Consider the following 21,175-nt stretch of genomic DNA (forward strand, 5'->3'; position numbering starts at 1 on the left):
ATGCCCCTGCCCACCCTTACTCCCCAGCAACTGGAGAGGTGCTGGGTGCCCAGGGGTCCCTGTCCCCCACCCTCTGGGGTGGCTGCCCTCCTACCTGGCACGGCCACGCTGGAGACGGCCTCAGGCTGGCTCAGCGTGTCCACCTTGACGTGCTGGAAGCCCTTGCATGTGGCACTCTGCAGGTGCCTGTGCCCAGATGGGAGAGTGAGTGACACCCAGGCCCCCACCCCAGAAACACCATCCCAGCCCCCCACAGCACCATGGACTCTGGCAGGGACTGGGTGCCAGCAATCCTGTTCACTTCCCCCTGTGCAGAGCACCCTGCCTCGGTTCAGGATGGACCTCCCATCATCACATCCACAGGCACTCCCAGGTGGGAGGTGTAGACCCACCCCAAACCCCCTGTCCTGTTCATAGGGACAGCCCTAGGACAGACAGACAGACAGCTCCTCAGTCCTACCATCAGACAGGGGACACAGCTTGGGGCTCAGCTGCTCTAACAACCCTCCACACCCAAGCATCCCAATATGGGCTTTTTTCACCCCCTCCCCTACCTCTTCCAGTCCTCCTCCGTCTCCCAGAACTCATAGATGATGAAGGTGACCCCATCAGGCAGCTTCACAGCGGTGACGCTGCCAGAAACAGGGAGAGGGGGTGAGCCCCCAACATGGGGCATCCCTCCCCATGCTGCAGCCACAGGTGTGTGCTAGGGTGGGCTACTGAGGGGGGACCCAGCCCCAGCAGCCCAGGTAGGGGTAGGGCCCCCATCCCAGCACTCCCCATCCCACGCAAAAGCAGTGTTGGTGGCTTAGCATGACTACATCCCAAATCCTGGCTGTTTTACCTCAGTCCTTCACTTGGTCCTCACTCCAGCCCACCTTAAGCCCCCCATCTCCCCAGCCCCATGATGTGCAGCTGCTGATGGTACCCACTGGAAGCAGTCCCGCTCCCCGGCCACGCTCTTCAGGTACTGCTTCAGGGAGCTGCAAAACTCGCCCAGGTGCTTGTGTGTCACAGTCATCTCGTTCCGCACCAGGAGCAGGTACTGCCGGGCCCCCAAACACAGCGACATATGAGACTCCGAAAACACAGAAACCCCCCCCCCCCCCCCGAGTGTGGCTCTGTGCTGCAGGGTCACCCCAGCACCCATGGGTGGTGGTCGGGCACACTCACCGTGCAAGCCGTGCTCTCGCTGTCCGACAGCCTCTGGTGCAGGTCAAACCAGAGGGTCTGGGAAAAGGGGAATAAGCAGCAGAGGGGGTGGTAGATTGGCTGAGGCTGTATGTCCCTCCCTGCTTGGTGGGTTTCTGTCCCCAGCATTTGCAATGACTGTGCCCCCTTCTCCACAGGGAATGGGCTCCAAGAGCCACTTGCATCTCCAGTCGGGACCCTTTGCAAAAGTTCCCTGGGCTCCCATTGCAGCCAGCCTCCCCAACACTATGTCCTCATCCCTGCCCCAAAACAGCTGGGGCAAGGTCCCTGGATTGTCCCTGGGATGGCAGGACAGCCCCATGCAGGGAAATGCTGGCCCTTACCTTGTCCTCCAGCTTGCCAATCAGCTTGGCCAGCCTGTTGATCTGCCCCTCCAGCCCCTCTGCCTTGGTGTCGGGGGAACCTGCGCAGAGCCAGGACACCGTAACGGAGTGAGGGGCACCTGCAGGTACCCCCTGAGAGCCCCGTGCTGCTGCCAGGACCTGAGTGCTCCAAGCCACCCCAGGCAGCCAGCACTTACCAGTCTGGAAGCTCTTTCCTTGTTCCCTGGGGACCATCCAGGTGGTGGGAGAGTAGCTGGGCACGGGGTTGTCATACCAGGTGTCACTCAGGCCGTGACCATCCTTGCTGGGGTAGTGCCTGCAACCAGAGAGCATGCAGGGTGTCAGGACAGCAGAGCTGGGCACGCACAGACTGGCATGAGCCAGCACTGGAGCATCCTTTCTGGCAGCTCTGCTGCTGACCCCTTGGAGGGCAGCAGTGCCCATACTGTGCCCAGGCAGTGCAGGCTTCCTTCCTGCACCACCCTTTGGCATCAGCCAGTGTGGGGAGTGGGTCAGAAACAGAGGAAGGTTGTGGGCTGCTCGCAGCAGCCATCAGTTTTCCTTCCTTCTTATGGAACAGCACAGCCCTCCTGGCACCACCAGCAGCCCTCAGGGACTTTTTCTGTCCTAGACAGACACCTGCAACATGGGGCATTCAGGTCCCTGTAGTTGTGCCCAGCTGGCTGGCTGCACCTTACTGGGGCTGGTTTTGCAGTCCAATGTCTTTGGTGACTTTCAGACAGGAAAAGTTGCTGTAACCCAGGCTGCCCGTGCTTGAATGGCTGCCCACGAGCAGGGGAAGAGACCCCTGGCTGCGTATCCCACTAACAGACTGCAGCTGCGGTTCCCCTGGAGAATAGAAACACATCCACTGTAGCATTTCCTCCATCCTGCTTCCTTTATCTGGGTCTACAAAGCCCATTTGGCCTGGAGGTTGCTCAAAGCTCAAACTCTCCTGAAACACTTCCACAGATGGAGCATCCATAATCACCATCCAGCCCCAGATCCCCAGTGGTCCTCCCAGGACCCTGTTTATTTGCAAGCCAGAGAGAATGCCAGACCTGCCATCCTCACAAGTGCTTGCAGCTGCCGTCCATGTGTGTGAGATGGGAATGGGTTTGGGGATGAATGACCCTCTCCTTTCTCCTCCACCGAGAGGAAGCCTGAGCCACAGAGGGAGAGGCTGAGCAGCTCAAAGGATTTCCAGTGTTTCCTTCCAGCAAGAGCAGCTCCGTGCCAGCTGACTGCTGACAGAGGTGCCTGGGAGCCCTGGCTCCTCTTGGCATCTTTTGTTAGTCAAGCAGCTCCCAGCTGGAGACAACACACTGAGCACTCTGGAGCCAATGGGCACCACACCAGCCAGCATCTCCCTGCCCTCCTGTCCCTCTGGCACCCGGATCCTCCAAAGCACAGCTGCCCAGTGCTCTTTCTCCAGCTACCCTGAAAATCAGCCAGTGTGGGCTCCACCCTACACACAGGAACACAATATGAGGATCTGGTCCCAAAGAACATCTCCAAGATATGGAAGCAAGAACAACAACAAAGGTGGCAGGAGCGTCCCTTTGCTACAGGCTGTACAATTATCCCTCTGCTGGTCCTGGATAATCCCCTGTCAATAGACAGGAAATTAGGCAAAAACGGACAGAGCTTTATTTTTACCACAATTTAATGAGGTGTCTCAAGCTTGGACCTCTGCCTTCACACTTTGTTCTACAGCCCTTTGTTTTGGTGCTTTTTAGGCCTCCTCTTTGTCTTCACTCGGATGCAGGAGATAATTTTTTGGTGGGATTTATTTTTCTTTAGAGCTGTTATCTTCATGAGAAAACAACTACAATACTCCCCATTATGATCTGTGCCCACACATCAGCAAATAAAAGCCAGCAAAGTCTTTCATGGGCTCTAATTGCTCTGCCTGATGTTGGGTTTGTTTCCTCTTTATTGTTTCGCAGGAGCTCCTACTTCTTTTTGTATAAGGTTTGCCACAAAACAAAGAGAAGAAAGAGATGTGAGATGATGAAACCCACAGCATTCCTGCTAGAAAAGCTGGTGGGATGGTGCCAGAGCTGCTCAGGTCTCACTGTGTTCCAGAGAGTGCTGTCTTAGGAGGCAGCTGGAATTTTCACTCTCCATGTGCCCCTCTGCCCGCCCATGGCTTGGGGAAGCCGAAACATTCCCGTGCAAGCATCCCGAGGCCTCCTGGTTTGAAGGAATGGCAGGAGAGAAGTTCGTTCCATGAGCGTCTGACAGAGTTTCCGTGGCAACCTGTCCTGGTTAGAGCTGGTGACGGTGGCACTCTGGAGAGGTGAGTGACACTGACACCGAGGGGGGCTGTGCTGAGGTTTGACCTCTGCTGCTGGGAACTCCTTCTAGCTTAGCCCTGGCAGCACTCGGTAAACCTTGAAACCGTCTCCCGTCTATTGCCCAAGCTCAGTGCCATGTTGCTGGGCTGCTGGGGTGGGGACAGCCCCCCAGGGGACCAGAGGACAGCGTTGCCTGTCCCCAGTGCAAAAGCACCTTCTTCCTCTGGATGATCGCGCTCGCTGAGTGCTCTGGCAGGAGGGGGAGCTGCCCCTGTGGGCTGTCCCCAGCACACCTCAGGCACAGCCACCTCTCTGCAGGTGCCTGTGCTTTGCCCTGGGTGGGAGCGGTGGGTTTGCTCAGAGAGGCAGCCCCGTGCCCCCAGCGCTGCCCAGCCCGGCGCCAGGCTGCTGCCCCTGGTTTGCATCCCCCCACACACCGCAGGAGAGTAAGGGACAGGGCAGGAGAGAGCGGTGGAGGAAAGCCCCCAGAGTTCAGGAAGCCGGGAAGGGAGGCAAAGAGAAAGGCCGCCACTCGCCCAGCTCCCCTTTGCTCCTGCGCAATGTCCGCTGCATCTCCCTCACCCTGCAAAAGCTCCCTCCTGCTCCCCCTCCACCCTCCTGCACCAGAGGAGGGCAGGAGTGCTGCGCACCTGGCGGGGTTGGTTTGCTCGTCGATGGCATCCACAGCACTCTCCACGGAGCTCAGCAGCGACTGGGTCTGGTTCGCCGTCTCCTTCAGCAGGAAGCGGGTCACGAACTGGTCCACGTTGCTGCCGCTCTCGTACACCTGCAGAGGCACACAGTGAGCGCGGTGGGTGCCAGCGCCGGCCACGCAGCACCACCAGGGTCCCCAGCCAGTGCAGCATCTGCCCAGCATCCTACACACAAGCTGGTCCCCTCCATGTCCCCGCAATGTAAAGGGGTGTTACCCAAAGCCCGTAGTTGCTCTCTTTAGCATGGTCTTAAATTCCTTTGCGATTGCCTTGCAGCCAGTGGGTGCAGGTATGAAAAGTGCATCCTGTGCTCTGGACATCCCTACTCGGAGAGCTTCAGTGTGTTATATACAGTGCCCTAGTCCACAGCAGTACTGCCAAGCCAGCACTAAAGTTAAAGGGGTTTGGGATGATTAACAGGGCTCAGTGTGCTGTTTGAGTGTTAGAAGCTCCCAGGGTAATCCAAACTTTTTCAAGACAGAGAACATCTAAAAATGTTTTAATAGCACAACTGATGTGCATGAAGCACCCAGGGCCCCTTTCCCAGCACAGCCTTGCTGAGCCCTCCCCATGGCACTGTGCTGCTCCTACACCTCCCGACAGTCACCAGCAGAGGTGGGACACTGGCACAAGCAGATGGACACTGGCACAGCCTGTGCAACACTGACCCAGCCAATCCAGCATTCATTCATCACCACTCCAACCAGTTCAACACCAGCCCAACCAGACCAAGGCCAGCCCAGTGGCCACTGACCTCACTAGCTCTGGCTGAAGCCAACCACTCAGCATCAGAGCTGAAAATATTTGCAGTGAAAAAAGGGCTCCTCTAAGCCCAAGCTTGCCAGCACCACTTTTTCCAACCCATCAGTGCCTGCTGGGGCAGCACATTGCCCAGGCAAACCCCTGCTGGGCGATCTGTCCCTGTGTGCTCACACCTCCTGGCATGGGACTCCTCTGGGAGGGACTCATGAATTTTTGGAGCCATGAGACAGGGATGGATGCTCCTGGCTCCCTGCATTCCATCAGCAGTGACCACACTCAGGGGACCGGAGTGGTCCCAGCAGCACTGGTTATCTGAGCACGCAGCAGCACAAAATGAGCACCCCAAGCTCCCCAAAGCAAATTATTCCTATTTTATGAAGCTATTAATAAGGGTTATTTCCATGGCAACTGGAGCAGCTCTGCAAGAACCCAGAGGGCCTTTATCTCCACCTTTATCTCCCATATTAAATCATAAAAGAAGAATGAGCTGATGGAAAAAAACCCTTTGGGGAAACTGATCACAGAGCTGATTTCTCACCCCTGGTTTGGTATGGAAGCACTAGTTTCTTGATGGCTTCTTAAGCATCCAATTAGCAGCAGTTAATGACTTCTGTCTAACACAAGAAAACTTGCTCCTCTCCCTGTCCCAGCCACAGTATTTCTGGGGGACATGCACGACATGGTGATCCTTGATGGATGGTGATGCACAACGTGGTGATGGTGATGCTGAAACCATCTGCCATGCAGAGTGCCCTATCCATCATCTCCTGCACCTGCTCTCTGTACACCATTGGGTGCAAGGAGGGAGATGTAAGGAGGGAAGGATCCATGGGCTGCATTGCTCTTTCAGCACAGCCTGTCCCAGGGCACTGGGCAAACGGAGACAGGACTGTCTCAGGGCACTGAACAGGCTGCAGCCGATCTGCATGAGAACCAAGCACTGGGATGCTCCTCAAGTTTAGGGGATGCATTTGGCAATGCACAAGTGGACCCTGGCACCTTATGAGTCTTTGTTCAAGCAGGACCATGCTCCCCTCCACAGCCCTGGTGCTCTCCAGCACATCCCAGCCCAGCCCACTCCACCAGCATCTTTATCCGACAGCCAGGTCAGAGAGAGGAAAGCATGCCACTGGCTGGTTGGACTATGCCTTTAGTTAAGAGTTGGGAGTTTCTGGGACATGATTTTCCCCGATGTGAGCTGGGGCTGGATGGAAGCATGGGCTGGAGCAAGGGGCTGCACCCATGCCCTGAGACCCCCAGTGCTGCTCCAAGCAGTGATGCACTGCAAAGACAGAGTAATTCACCAGAGTGTCCCTCCCCAGGGCGATCTGCAACACTGCTGCTTTGTCCTCTCCCCCTCTCATAGCATCCAACCACACACCACAGCTCCCACGGATATTCCAAGCCCATCTGCTGATTTTACACCTGTTCTGTGCTCTTTATCCCACACTCCGTCTCCCTTGCAGGGCTTTGAACAGTGCACCACAGCTTTTCCATTTCAATCCAAGCATCAAATAAACAGGTAGCTATTTACCTCCACTGCTCTGCTGCACTCCAGGACTCTACAGCCTGTCTCCTGCAAATGCCACCAAAAAATATCCCAAACAACCCTTCCCATGATTCAGGTCAGCTGACTGCTCTCCCTAGCAAGGGAGCTTGCTCCTTTTGGAAAATGGTTTTTATGAATGCACAGGCTGTGCCGGCTGCTGTCCGATCATTCTGACTGGCTCTGGCAGCTGAAATATAAAGCTGTGAGAGTATGTGTAGTTAAATGTTGGATGTTTTATTACCTAACCACAGCCTATAATCTTGGTTCAGCTTCAGGAAAAAATCAAACAGGTGATTCCCACATGCATTTAAATCAGCTTAACTCTCTACATACAGATTCAATGGATGGATGGATGGATGGATGTCAGGTACAAAGCTACTCCAGCCAGTGCAGAGAAAACTGGGGTGTTTGTCAAGATCTGATACTTTTTGACAGGCTGGTAAGTCAAATAGCTCAGAAATCAAACAACAGTGATTTTTTTCTCCCACTTAACTAACTGGTCATTTGCCAGCCCAGCTGTGACATTGGCTCTTGGGAGCTGAGTCAGAAACACATATTGCTTAGAGGTTTTTTCATCAATCCCTCAGGCTCTCCTCTAGCACATGTCTTCTTCAGGGTTGCAGAAACAAACCATTAAAAGACCAGCTATAAAGGAATCCTTCCCATTGTCTTATTAAAACATTTGTCAGACTATCCTAGTGAGATTTAATGAGGTTTGGTCTTATTAATTCCACCCTGAAGAGTTATTTCCTCCTTGCTTAGCTTGAGAAGTTAAAATATTTATGGAGATAGTATAATAATAATTGCTGCTCAATGAAGCTGCTTTGTGCCAGAAGCTCTTGTACCTCTCCAAGCCTGCTCTTTTCCATCCATCATTTCTAGGCAAGCTCTCTGCTGAGCTGCCTGGCCTTGACTTGCTGCTGCAAACAGGTGGCTGTGAGTGTTTGCAATGAGCAGCAAGTGTAAAAACATCATTGAAAGAATGGCCTTGAGATTTCTGTGTTGAAGGCTCTCAGGAGAGCCTCAGAAAGCGTAATGATTTTACAAACCAGGACATGAGACAGAGACATTCAAAAATGAGAGAAGAATGGGAAAAGGACAGCTTGCTTTATTGGGGAAATATTGCCCAGGGCTGGGTCTCTGGTCAGTTGGCTGAGGTCCAGGCCCCAAATCCACCTTCCTCCTTCACATCATGGGCTTTTTATGTGTCTGTAAGGCACTTTCCCACACACAGTGGCAGCTAACATAGGGGCACAGTCTGTTCAAAGCCCCACCACAGTCCTTCCAGCTTTTCATTTCCACATGCACCCACCCAAAATTGCCCAAATTCTGGCACAGGTTAATGAAAACACTCCTGGGATGTGTTACCTGTGCAAAGCATAGCTGGGATTTTGATGCTATTGAGTGCTTGAATTTGCCAACCAGTACCAAGTTTCCCTCACCAGACATTGCAAATAGATGCCTAAAAATGGGCTTTCATGGCCATGTCCTTGTGGGTATCAAATACTGGGGAAGAAGAGTTTTGATGTTGTTGAACATCTCAAAGCTTCTTTGCTGGCATTTTTAAAGGTCACTATTCAGCTCATTAAGACTACAGGATGTAAAATATAGATTATTCTGCACCACCCACAAACTCGGAGACCCACTGTGACATCCCCACATCTTCCCTCTGCCTCACAGGGTTACACCCTGACCAACAAGGCTTCCCAGTGCTGGCTTTTAGTGAGACTGGCCAAATTGGCTGACAATTACCACTCCTGGGGACACTGATGACTTCTCCAACTGTTAATAACCACAGTCCAAGCCCACCCACAGAGTGATGCCACCGAACTGAGAAGGCTTTTCAGTTGGAAACCAAAGGCAACTCTGTTTCACCCACAATTTCCCTCCAGTTAAAAAAACAAAACCCAACAACAAACCTATTGCCATGCCATAAAACACCCATCAGGCCTCATCCTGGGATGATGGAGAGGTTATCTTCCACCCACCCAGCCCTTTAAAAACCAGGCATGTGTTGCATGGTAATCTCTGAGTGGCTGATTTAAATTCGTTGCTCATAATTGCCAGTTTGCTTCCAAGAGATATTTTCTTATAATTAGAATAACACTCAGACCTGCCTCTTTCTCCTTTTCCTCCCCCCGACTTTTAAATCCCTTCCAAAGCAGAGACCCAAACCTGATTGCTTGGCACATAATCAGTAGGAGAAACCTGAAGAGAACAGGCATTTAAATAGTTGATAAATGAAAGCATTACCATATGAAAGACCCTGAGCCTTCCTGAAACAGCTCTAAAAAACCAAATGAGACACCTGTTCAGATTACAAAACTGACAACAGCATCATATGGACTTTAAAAGTTTTTCGCTATAAAATCCTCCTTTTGCAAAACTCAGCGTTGGACCCTTCTCATCTCACACTTACCATGTCTGGTCCTAAAGGTCTCCTCCTGCACCATTCCCAAGCAATTTATCAATCACAGGACTTCTCTATTCTCACTGTTAGAGAACCTCCCTGCTGCATTGGGATCCCATCATTTCTTGTGCAGCCACACGGATGTGAAGGGCAGGTATCTGCTGGCCCACACATGCTGTGCTGCACATCCCCGAGGTCACCTATGGATCCAGAGCTGGCCCCTCTGCCCCCTTTCCACTCACCCAGCAGGCAAAGAACAGGCTTGAAAGAGTGGCCTCTTACTTCTCAACACCCTGGCTATAGCCTTTTGCTTCACACAAGTTCCTAATTAGATGTATTAATACCCACAACGCAGCAATTTAATACATATTTATTTCAGTTTTCCAAGGGAAGTGCAGATTTTGTTTTCCAAACAGGACCTACTCAAAGGACCCTGCAGATGTAGCCGTGTGGGATGGTCAAGCTGCTGAAGGCTCAGCCTGGCTGTGCCAGCTCTTATGCTTTGACTTGCTCCCTGCCCTTCCTTTTGGTGGCTCCTTCAAAGCTGCTCTCAGATTATTTGGCAGCGCAACAGCACTGACACCTGGGGGATTTTTTCCCTTCACCATACAATTTACCTAAATTCACCATACATATTTACCTAAATCCCAGGAGCATAGACCTAAAATGGAAGGCAAGAGGAGGAAAACTATGTCCTCCAGGAAGTCCATGAGAGCTGGAGCCAGGACAGCACAAGCAGGACCTCCAGAGACTACGCTCTTCCTTTTCAGAGAGAATGGAAGGACGTGAACTTTGCAGCAACAGACAAGAAGAAGAGCAGTGAATGAGGATCCTCTTCTAAAAATAAGTTCCAAGAGAGGCCTTAAGATTCATCTCCCTGCCAGTCCCTGCTCCCCACAGTCTGGCAGCCCAGCTGGATATCATGCACAGCCCTGCAAAGCTGGCAAGAAAATCTCTCCGGATGGCATTGCACGGAGAAGCGGCTTTCTGGTCTGGAGTCTGAACAGAAAAGTTGGGTAAAATTCAGTTCTTGCAGAACTGAAGCAGCACATTTTGTTTTAATTTGTGGTGCAATATTTTCTTAAGTCAGTTTCAGAGAAGAGTTGCAGGAATGCTTTCTGGGAAGCTAAACAAATGCACCTCCTTTCCTTTCAGATTATTCTTCAACTATAAAGTTCCATAACTCTTCCAGAAATCAACATCTGTTTTTTGCTATCAAAATTGATACAAAAATTGTTCAGAGATGTGTCATTCAAAACACATGGAGAGTTGACTCAACCTTTACCAATTCATTGACCCATCACCATGCTTTTCTTTTTTCAGACACAGCCATTCACCTTGATTACATCTTTAACTGCATCATAGGAGTGTTTCAGAGCTGTCGTGTTATAAAATCACCCATCCAAGAATATGAAAAGAAAAGCAGTTGATAATCCCCAAAACCACTCTCTCCCCATCAGGGCAGACACTGCAAAGGTGAGGATGGATGATGCTCTGAGCCCCCCAGAAAAGGCAAACTGGTCATTTGAGCAAACAACCTGACCCCTAAAGAAGAGCCAAATGCTTCCAAGGGGGAACATGACAAGTTGTGCAGGATCTCCTGGGGTTCAGGCAGGTACAAAGCACCAGGAGACAAGCTGTTCCCGTGTTCAGCAGCAAGGAAGAGAGAGCAGTGTTTCTCCAAAGGAGACACTGGCGTGGGATAGAATATGAATCACCCAGGAGGGAATATGGAACAACTGATGTGCTGCAACGGAGTGGTACCCCCCAGACTTCAAACCCAAACTAGAAGTCTTCAGCTGTTGTTCATGTAACCACCACGAGCCAAGGCCAGAACATGAGATCTGTGAGAAGCCATGAGCAGCTCACATTGCTTGGGCTGGGTACAACCCAGAACAGCCACCACTGTGCTGCTGTTCCACCCTGCCACGGGTCTGTCACCCGACACGGCACAGCCCTGCCCCAGGAACCTGACACCCTCAGTGTGAGCACCACATTCATTCAGCAGAGCAGGAGAAAACCTGCTCAGGTTAAATGAAAGGCTGAGATAAAGGATTAGCTGGAGGATGGGAGGAAAAGGTTCTTTTTGAGTATTAGTTCTACTGACTATTTTATCTCGAGGTGTCATCACGTAAAAAAGAGCAATATCACTTTTGGCAAGCTTTAGTTTGGCAGGTAAGAATGCAAATAAGAGCACTCTAAATTGCTGATCTTGGCTGTGCTATAAAACAAAAAATAACATCCACCATTTTTAGCATCCAAGACTGCTGGCAGATGGTTCTTGCTCTGGGGCTGTAACTGAGCTGCTCAAACAAGCACAGTTTGCAGTTTGCTGCTGGGGGCTGAAAACTGGGGGAGACCCATGGCCAGCCTGGCACCAGCAGCAGGGAGAGTACATCTGCTGCAGCACCTCCACCAAGCCCCAGGAACTCAGCATCTCCTGTTCACTGCAATTACATCTCACAAAGCAGAGACAAGAAGGGTGGATTGATGCAGGAACAATTTAACTCACGAATAATATGCAAACCTATTCACCTGTGTGTAGATACCTCTGAGCTCCCTACTGCTGCTGATGGAGCAGCAGCAGCAGCTGGTATTGAAGGTCAGTGCACTCAGTTTTCCCTTTATGATTTACATATTCTCTCATCTAAATAATGATTCTCAGGGGAAAATACATTTGCAGCTGCTTTGAGTACAGTGCCAGCCCATAAGACTCGTGGTGTTTGTCACCCCGACAGGAAAAGGCTCTCAGGGGGTGTGTTGTGTCACCACTTGGTCATATTTCCTCTCCAGGTCCATTAAATGAGATAACTGCCAGTGGAGCTGGCAGCGAGCAAGCGAGGAGTAAAACTCTTTGCTCTCTCTCCAGGACCAAAGATGATGCTGAACACCAAGCAGAGGCTGGTCCAGGGCCACACTCAGATGCTCAGGCCTGCTCCATAAATCCTTCCTGCTGTACCCTACTCTTCCCTGAAGCCAGTCTCATTCTGGCATGTGCAGGAGGGTTGCAATTTCAGCTCCAATTTTGGGTAATTTTGCTTTCCAAGCACCCACCTTCCATCTGGGACAGGGAATGCCCCGAGGTCAGCCACCAGTGCTTCTTGGACCTGTCTGCTGCCCAACAGGAGCATCCCCAGGAAGGAATGATTTGACTTTAAATCTGAGCTGCTTCATCCTTGAAGATGTTCATCACTCAGCATTTTTTGGATTTCTTTGCAGCTTGCTTTTAAAGTTTGCCTCACCAGTTAAGGTCAGCCTTGCTGATGCTTGCATGGTCAGTCCTGCAAAATGCTTAATTGGCAGAAGATGGGAGCAGGAGCAATCCCAGTGCAGCTGGCAGTGGAAGCTGGACCTGACAGGAACAAGGATAATTGGACCTCTCAGGCTCCAAAATGCACACTGTTTTTTTACCAAGCTAAGTCACATTTCCAGGGGGGTCTGGGTGAGGATGTGCAGTGGTAAACACCACATCTGCCACCCCTGGGCACTTTCCCTATCACCCTGGAGGCTGGCAGGGATGGTGGAAGCTTTGGGTGGGCACTGTCCCACACTGTCCCCTAAGGCAGGGGAGTCAGGGGGAAGGGGAGGGACAGCAACCAACCTGGCTTTGCTCTCCCAGCTCCCACCATACCACACATGCCCTCCAACACTGGACACAAACCACATCCTTCCCAGTCATGTTGGTTTTGATATTTGCTGACTGCACTATACAACAGTAAAAGAGAATTATATAAGAACATCTCCTGCTGTCAGCTTTATTTAGAACCCAAAAGTTCATTTCCTTTCTCTCCAATTTAACTTTGCATTTCCAATTGTCACTGGCAGTCATTTCAACGCGGCACGGACATCACTGTATTGGAAAATAATTACAATGACAGATTTTGTTTTGCTGTGTGAGACCTTCCACTACCGAATCTAATTACTGCTGATACTTTAGGAGCTCTTCCAGCATGAGATAATTGCTGCTTTCTCTTTTTATGAGCAAGAAATAATAAGTTGTCTTTAAAGGTGAGAAATATAAACAGCAATTAAATACCATGGTTCTCCATGCCCTCTCATCAGCTGGCACTTCTCAGAAAGACAGCACAGAAGAAAGTTGGGCTTCATTTATCATTTGCCCCAATACATTGTTTGAAAGGGAGGAAATAGGAGCTCTCCTAAATGATCAATAGTGTTCTCCAGCTTAGGAAATGTGTGTTTTATTATGGAGAAGCAGGAGCATCTCACAAGCAAAACAGTTTGCTCACAAGTCACAATGCTCAGCATCATCACCCAGCCCTTTGCAGGGTCTGGCCACAAGAAAAGGTGTAGGGACAGCAACAGGCTCGAGCATCAGGGGGCACAAAACCACGCTTGACTCTACCAAAACCTGCTGCTTTGGCCATCCTTCATCTCTTCCAGTGTTTATAAAAACATATATTAAATGTATAAATCTTTTAAACATCCTGCTACCCCATCAGCATGGGACCCTTGATTACAGCATCACATAGGGAGGAGATGGGGTGGAAGGAGACTGCACCATGCCTGAAGGTGTCCAAGGCCAGGCTGGGTGGGGCTTTGAGCTCCACTCGTCTACTGGAAGGTGTCCCTGCCCATGGCAAAGTGGTGGAACTTGATGAGCTTTAAGTTCCTTCCAAACCAAATGTATCCTGTTTGGACACTGGAGACGAGTTTCTCTACCACTCACAACAGCTTGTTCTCTGTTGGGTTTTATTTTCCCTTGCTTCTTTACCTGAACAAAGTGCCTGCCTTTGAATAATTCATTGATGAGGTTTGTACCACTTTGTTCACAAAATCACAGCGGGGAACAGTGCTTTTCATTAAATACTTCTTTGCCAGCTCCTCTCTGTGATGGAGTCTTGCTCTGCTTGCTCCCTTGCCAAAAATCTGCCAGGCAGGGAAGAGCAGTGCACCCCACAGGCTGATAAAATGAGGGGATGGGAGGATGCTGGGGCAGCATTCCCTCGACTGGCTTGGAAAATGTCTGCATTTGAGATGAAGTGTTGTGATCCTTCAGTGTCACGGGAGGAAGGTGCCTTCAGTGCTCCAGATCTCCTTGTTTCTCTCCACAAAATCATGATGGAAGTGACCAGCTCAGGTTTAGGTAAATGACCTTGACCTGTTGCAATTAAGGCAGATGAATCCTGCCACAATTTGCTAAATCAAGGAGGGATAAAGGTGTTCTTCTTAGGAGTGGACTGGGATTATGAATAACCGCCCTACTTCTGCTGCAGATGTCTCATGCAAGGTAATACCCAAATGCTCAGATGCCTAATTTATAAGCAGGGAATAGACCATCTTCCTCTTGCAAAATATTAGGAAAAGTTAGTCATTTATATTCACATCACATGAAAAAGCAGTGGTGGAAGGCATCACGAACAGCAAGCTGGAATGAATTACTAAAACCTCTATTGGCATGTTAACATTTATTTGAAATACGTAGTTGGCAAACCTGATGGTCATGAAAATTGCTAATAATGAATATAAATGAGACATGAACAGACACAGAAACTTAATTGTAAAAAATGAACTATTACTCTTGTCCTGATTTTTTTCACCCTTTCATAATGTTGATAAAAAAATCACTAACACTTCAGACAGATCAGTGCTTGGCCAAAGACTTTTGTCTTTAATTTATTATGGCAAGACATCAACATCTTAAATATGTGCCTTCACCTTCCATATTGCCTTCCTCACAAACATCAAAAGGGATGGATTTCGATTAAGCAAGGAAATAAGGCTCTTTACTCAGCAGCAAGAGGGGAGAGAAATTTGCTATTTCCCATTCTAACCCCTAAAACTTCTTATCATTGTCACTTCTTTAATGTGGAGTAATTTGAGTTTCTCCTTTAGCTTCAAAGATAAATGGAAGGAAGATTTCAATCTGGATTGCTTGCAGGAGGGCTGTAGTTGGATTGGGAAGTCCGTACAACTCGTTTCTCCTTGGCTTGGTCCTCAGCATACCACCTTACTGCTCACCAGTGAAGAGGAAAAATGCTTTCTATTCATCGTGGCACAAAAGAACAATGCAAATGCGGTTGAAGGTGGAAGTGGGAGAAAGGATTGATTGTCCTGAGGCAATAAATATCATTGATACAGCCCAGTTGCACTATTAAGTGGTATGGAAAGACAGGAAAATTATTTCAAAGGAACTAAACCTCTATGAACACTTCTCTCATCCTGGTAAGACAACAAATGAGCGGTGCACCTCTCTGCAGGGATGTTTATATGGTACATCAGCTCAGATTTTCTAGGTATTCATAAATGAACTTCAATATGCTTCTTGATCACTGTCAGTGTCTATAATAGTCCAGTATCATTAATATACATGATGGATTTTTTAAAGACTTAGGGCTACTTTGCACTTGTAAAACAGGGCATTATATCTCAGTTTTGGTGCTTGCATGATTCTTCTGTGGTCCTTCAAACACACAGCCCTCTAGTTTCTAATACAGCAGCTTCATACATGAGCAACTGTATTTGGAAAGCAGGATGCCTTCCAAGATGGAAGCTGGATTTAAAGGCAGCTCTATCATGTGAAGTTTCTAAAAGCCCTGTCAGTGATGCTAACAGCAACTCATGCATTCAAAATCCCACCCCAGAGACCAAGAGGCCACGCTGTCTGCAGAGCAGGAGCACACAGCACTGCTGAAGAGGATGAGGACCTTTCAGATTTATGTGCTCTTTAATGCGACATTTACAGTGCTCACTCTGTGCCTGTGAAACTCGAGGTGCAGGAAGGAGAACTCACCCGTTTGGTGTAGTCCATGGCCTTCAGGATGGAGAGGTTCAGCATCTCCAGGGAGGCCAAAACATCTTCATAGTCTCCCATATGGTCAGCAAAATAGTCTGGGAAAACCAAGAGAAACATGATGGGAACATGTTAATGTAACTTGAGGCCACACAGCACAGCAAGATTTACTATTGGTGGTAAGATAAACCTGAGAGGATGGTTCCAGGTATATTTTTATACTCTTTATCTTCAGTCAAAGTCAGAATTTGTCCTGAAGGGATGGGAAGTGGTGTGATTCCCATGAAGTTTGGGACCATTGCAAAAAGGAGATGTAAGACCCAGTAATTCCCACTGAAAAGAATTCATCAGGGTCTTTATTTCTACACCTACTTCTGCATTTGATTTTATATGGTCTCTCTCCCTCCTACTGCTGGCACGGAGGGAGAAGTCTCAGAAAAAATCCCCCTTGACATTCTTTGCCACTCAAAGCATCCAAATACTTCCCCGGTTCACCCCAATTCATATGAGCTGAGACTGGCCTTACATCGTTCCCTACATTCCTATCACATTTGCACCTCAACCCACCATCACAGGTTGAATAGGCTTCTGGGAGTAAAATATGCCTTGAAAGGAAGAGAACAGAGCTGCAAGCTGGGCCCGAAATCACATGTTCTCCACAGAGAAGGAGCCACACTTTCTCTGTGCCATCCTTATCCTTCCCCTGTTTCTGGTGATTGACACAGAGCACAGCAAAAAGCTGCTCCTTAAAAGCTGCCGGGGCCATTCCTCAGCACTAGGACATGGAGCTTCACACTGAGGTGACATCTCTGTGGAGTGCAGAGACTTCAGGAAACAACCCCACTAATTAGGTTTTCTTGGCTTAATTAGAAGTGCCTATAGCTATTTACAGTCTGAGAACATATCCAAAGGGAAGAAGATTTTGGCAGAAACCAGAATGTCACAGCGTGTCTGACAGCAGCTGTTCCACGATAAGCCAAACAGCTTATTCTCATTGCAGCGTGTTTGTTTGTGTTTTCCTTCCTACCTGGAAAAGAAAAATCGAGCAGGGCTGAAAGGTAAAGACATTTTCTAAGTCCTGAAACAACAAGCTGGACCCATCCATCTCAGGAGAAATGAGCTGTTGTGGGCACAGCACAGCCCTTGACACTGACCAAGGGGCACATGGGAGGAGAACAGAGTTGACTTTAACAAAGTATTCAGCTCTGCTGCTTTAGTGTTATTCATTCGTGCAAAGCTGCAGGGCTCAAGAAATGCCTTTTAAGATACTCTCAACATCTTATAATACACAACTCATTTCAAGAGAGACACCACAGCTCCCATTTAGACAAACTGGGGGTTTATGTTTAATACTTAGAAGAGAAGCAAGCAAATAAATCACAGGCAAGGGCAGGTATTCAGCAGATAACAGATCTAGGCAGGAACTTGTGCTGATTGATCCTTTCTCTGGCTTCCCCCAGCTTTCCACAGGAGGTGATGGTTTATCTCCCCTCTGTCCTGGCAGCTTCACCCCTGGGAGAGGCAGCGAGATGGGATCACGCTGGGTGACAGCCACGTAATTTTCTGATTTTATCAGAGTGATGGAGAAAGCCAATTGGGGTCAAACAATGCCATTGGTACTGCTGGATTTCCTGGCAAAGTTGATGGTGCAAGCTGTGGGGGTTTGATTTCTTGGGTCAGCTGGCAAGGAGACCCAGTGCAATAAGAATGGAGTGACAGGAACAAGCCCATCATATCATCAGCAGACCAAAAGGATTTTATGGAAATCTTCGTTTCTTGCATACCCAAACAAGGACAAGCAGGAATAATCAGTGGAAAGGGGAAATGTTGCTGCTTTTGCTGCCAGCTTGGATGCTCAAAATGGTGTGGGCAGGGGTTGAGTACACCAGCAGAGAGAAACCCTGGACAATGTCCTGGTGCAGACACACCTATGGACAGAGAGGTCTTTAAAGGATCAGGATGAGCAGTAACTGCCTGGTGCTGGCACAGGCACCCAGTAACCCCATCTCTGTCTGCACAACCCACTCCCAGACAGACTTCCAAAGGCTATAATTAGTGGCAAAGTGATGAAGGTAAATGGTGAAGACCTGCTGAGGTGATTTTATATGTTCTGCATCCTGGCACAGGAGGGGAGGAGAAGAGGTGGATGAGCTCTCTGCAAGGCCACATGCCTCTCTCCCTATTTCCTCCCAAAAAGCTGGGGTGAAGGGAACATTTCCAAATAACAAGCATCCACAGCAAAATACACCTGAGTGAGCAGCTTGAGTCACCTCCTAGTGAGGCAAAGCCCTTCAGAAATCCCAGCAGGAAATATTCTCTTTCTGGTCAAGGTGTGGGACAAAATATTATCACAGATTTTCTGTTCAGCCTTTAATTTTGGCAAGCTGTGGGAGGTACAGCACCTCTCAGGCAGCCTGCTGGGAAACATGAAGGCTGGCCTAGGGAGAAACATGTTACAGGTATTGCAGAGGGAGATGGGTTTTTTGAACTTCAGAGCGAAGCTGGAAGCCATGACATCTCCAGAAATTAAACTCCCGCTTGTTATTGAACGGGATCCATGTGCTTCACTTAGCTCTGACCCCATTTGTGCTGCAAGAAAATGAAAAAAGTTTTGCCAATTTTCCTGTGGAATAAGGGGCAGAGCAGCAGCAGGGCTGAGATCCCCCAGCTCCACAGCTGCCACAGCACTGCAAGCTCTGTACTGGGTTTCACACACCCTTCGAAGGCCCTCGTGCACACAGTGATTGCTTTTGCCCAAAAAGAGGGACTGCACTCACCACACAGCTCCTTGGTGTCCACATTGCTGGAAGAGGGGGAGAAGGAGGCAGGGGAGGAAGCAGAAAAAAAAGAGAGAGAGAGAAAGACAGTTTTAATGTACAGGACAGATGAAGGCTACAGGTAGAATTCCCATGGGCTTAACTCCAGATGCCCTCCTGCAACATCCCCCTCCCCCTCAGCATCCCCCAGCCACCAGTGGGGACAGCCTGTGGAGAAGAGAAGGGTTTGTGCCACTCAGAGCAACTTCAGCATCTGTGCAGCTGGAATAGGTTCACAAGTTGTTTTGGCTATTGCCTGAGGGGAAAATGGGTACTTGTACATCCCCCACCACAGGGAGACCTTTGTCCAAGGAAGACCCAGCACACCTGGCACATCAACTCCTCTGACTTCCTTACAAACATCCAGCCTGGCAACACCCTGGTGAGGCACTCGATATGGCACAGGAATGTGTTTGTTCCCATTTACTCAGAATAAAAATTTGCAAAATGTACTTTTCTTGATGGACCAATTCTCCTAATTCTGTCCTTACGAAGCAGCTCTTGCCTGGGACTCTCTCCAGACAAAATTGCATGATTACTTCTTAACACATGAACACTTAGTTTACATAACAACATCTCAACAGACAACCTGCTTGGGAAATAAAGATTGCTGCTAATCTCTCTGTGCCTCCTATTCCCACACAATCATTAGTGCCATTCAAGGACTGGAACAATCTCTTAATAGAATTATATTTTATCAATCCACTTATATCCTGGAATATAAATATCTTTATATCTTTAACTAAACTCATCCCTGCTCTGTCTAACCTGCCAGCATAAGTGGATTAGGGGTTTCACTGACAGCATCCTCCTGCAGCCCTGCCTTGATGTCCAAATCAAGGCAAACACAAATGTCTCGAGCTCGTGAGGTGCTGTCTGACAGAAGTGTGCCACCTGCCCTGTGTCCTGCTGAAAAAGCACGAGGTGCTGAATCACACCCCCTTTTGGGTAAGCGATGCCTGTCATGGTGTAAAGAAGTCACCTCTTGTCTCGAGTGCAGGACACTGGTGGTGCAGGACACACCTGCAGGGGTGGCTGCTGTGGCAGGGTGGGCAGCACACGCCTCTCTCTGCAAAATGAGCTTTTGCACTACTTTATCTTCATTCTCTTGGAGACTTATCATCTTCCTCAAACCCTGGAATTACTTCCCTGAGTCCTACAAAAGCCTCTGGGAATGCTGTGGGCTCAGCTTCCCTGACTAGGTGTTCTCATGGCCAAATCCACTGAATACACAGATACAAAACGCTGTGCAACAGAGTCACTCCTGATCCCAGGAGCTTTGGCAGAGCACAGCACTTTGGCAGCAAGTGACTGCCAGCATGGAGCTTCAGCAATGCAGCAGCAGAGGAATTCAGGTGAGACCCCCAGCAGATGCATTTCCAGCGCTGGCACAGCCTCAGGACCACAGCTGGTTGTTCACCAAAGCTCTCTCAGCACACAGCCTGGGAAGTCAAATGCTGCTTTCAGTCACATGCATAAGAGTAGCTTTTACATCAGCATCACCCACGAAGTGTTTCAATAATATCTTTCAGAAGACAGTTATTGTTTATAAACACCTACTGACGTGGTTATGGGTTTGCAGCTAGGGCATGTTACTGAGAAAAAAACCAACCTATTATTGTATTCCCTGTGATTCTGCATTGTAATAATTGATCTGCTGCTGCCAAAATTGGTCTTTTATTTCCTCACATCTTGCCAGTGTATGATTTAACTTAATTGTGCTTGAATGTTAACTCGGCTGAGAAGTTGCTTTTAATTTTAAGTCATCTTGCCTTCAGAATAAGCCTAATGAAAGAAATTACTGAAGCCACAAGCTGACTTAATAAGAAATATGATAATGTTCAGATGAAAAACTGTAAGGAGAAATCAATGGGTACTTGAGCAGGCTGCTTCCATCCCCCAGGAGTTTGCCTGCTGGGAACATCGCTGACACAGAGCCACATCCCCACCGCTGTTACAGGGGGGTTTCTGGCCCAGCTTGGGAGCTGCACAGCACAAGCCATGTGCAACACCTGGCTACAAAACAATTTACAAGCTGATCTGGTGGTTTAATGCTTCAGTATCTAACCCCCACCATGGGTTATACCAGTAGGGATTTTTATTATGCAGATATTCAGGAACTGGGGTTCAGGCCTTGTGAAATGGGAGGTTCTGGCTCCTGACGAGCTCCCTTGTCATCCCCAACCCTTCATCCCAGAGCTGCCGTTCAGAGGGTATTTTTGGAGCAATCACATATCACAAAACCCTTCAGCAGAATAATATTTAGGTGAGCATTAGTTACCAATTTTTTTTCAGGTGCCAAACATTCAACATTCCTGTTTACAACAACAAGTTAAAAA

The 21,175-nt window shown here is 49.0% G+C and overlaps 1 protein-coding gene across 3 annotated transcripts in view; it reads right to left on the reverse strand.

Annotated features, from left to right (window-relative positions):
• NECAB2 (N-terminal EF-hand calcium binding protein 2) overlaps positions 1-21,175 on the reverse strand; it is a 90,918-nt gene that overhangs the window by 920 nt on the left and 68,823 nt on the right. For 2 of the 3 annotated variants that reach the window (XM_039558541.1, XM_039558539.1), the window contains exons 4-11: positions 16,021-16,118; positions 4,486-4,622; positions 1,733-1,851; positions 1,536-1,615; positions 1,174-1,230; positions 933-1,045; positions 555-632; positions 95-186 (exon numbers count right to left, since the gene is read on the reverse strand). In XM_039558541.1, coding sequence (XP_039414475.1) covers positions 95-186; positions 555-632; positions 933-1,045; positions 1,174-1,230; positions 1,536-1,615; positions 1,733-1,851; positions 4,486-4,622; positions 16,021-16,118 — 774 coding nt within the window. Of the gene's footprint in view, positions 1-94; positions 187-554; positions 633-932; positions 1,046-1,173; positions 1,231-1,535; positions 1,616-1,732; positions 1,852-4,485; positions 4,623-16,020; positions 16,119-18,797; positions 18,824-21,175 lie in introns of all 3 variants that reach the window. The other variant, XM_039558538.1, reaches the window with a different exon arrangement.

Source organism: Corvus cornix, chromosome 11 (assembly GCF_000738735.6).
Source record: "Corvus cornix cornix isolate S_Up_H32 chromosome 11, ASM73873v5, whole genome shotgun sequence".
NCBI lineage: Eukaryota > Metazoa > Chordata > Aves > Passeriformes > Corvidae > Corvus > Corvus cornix.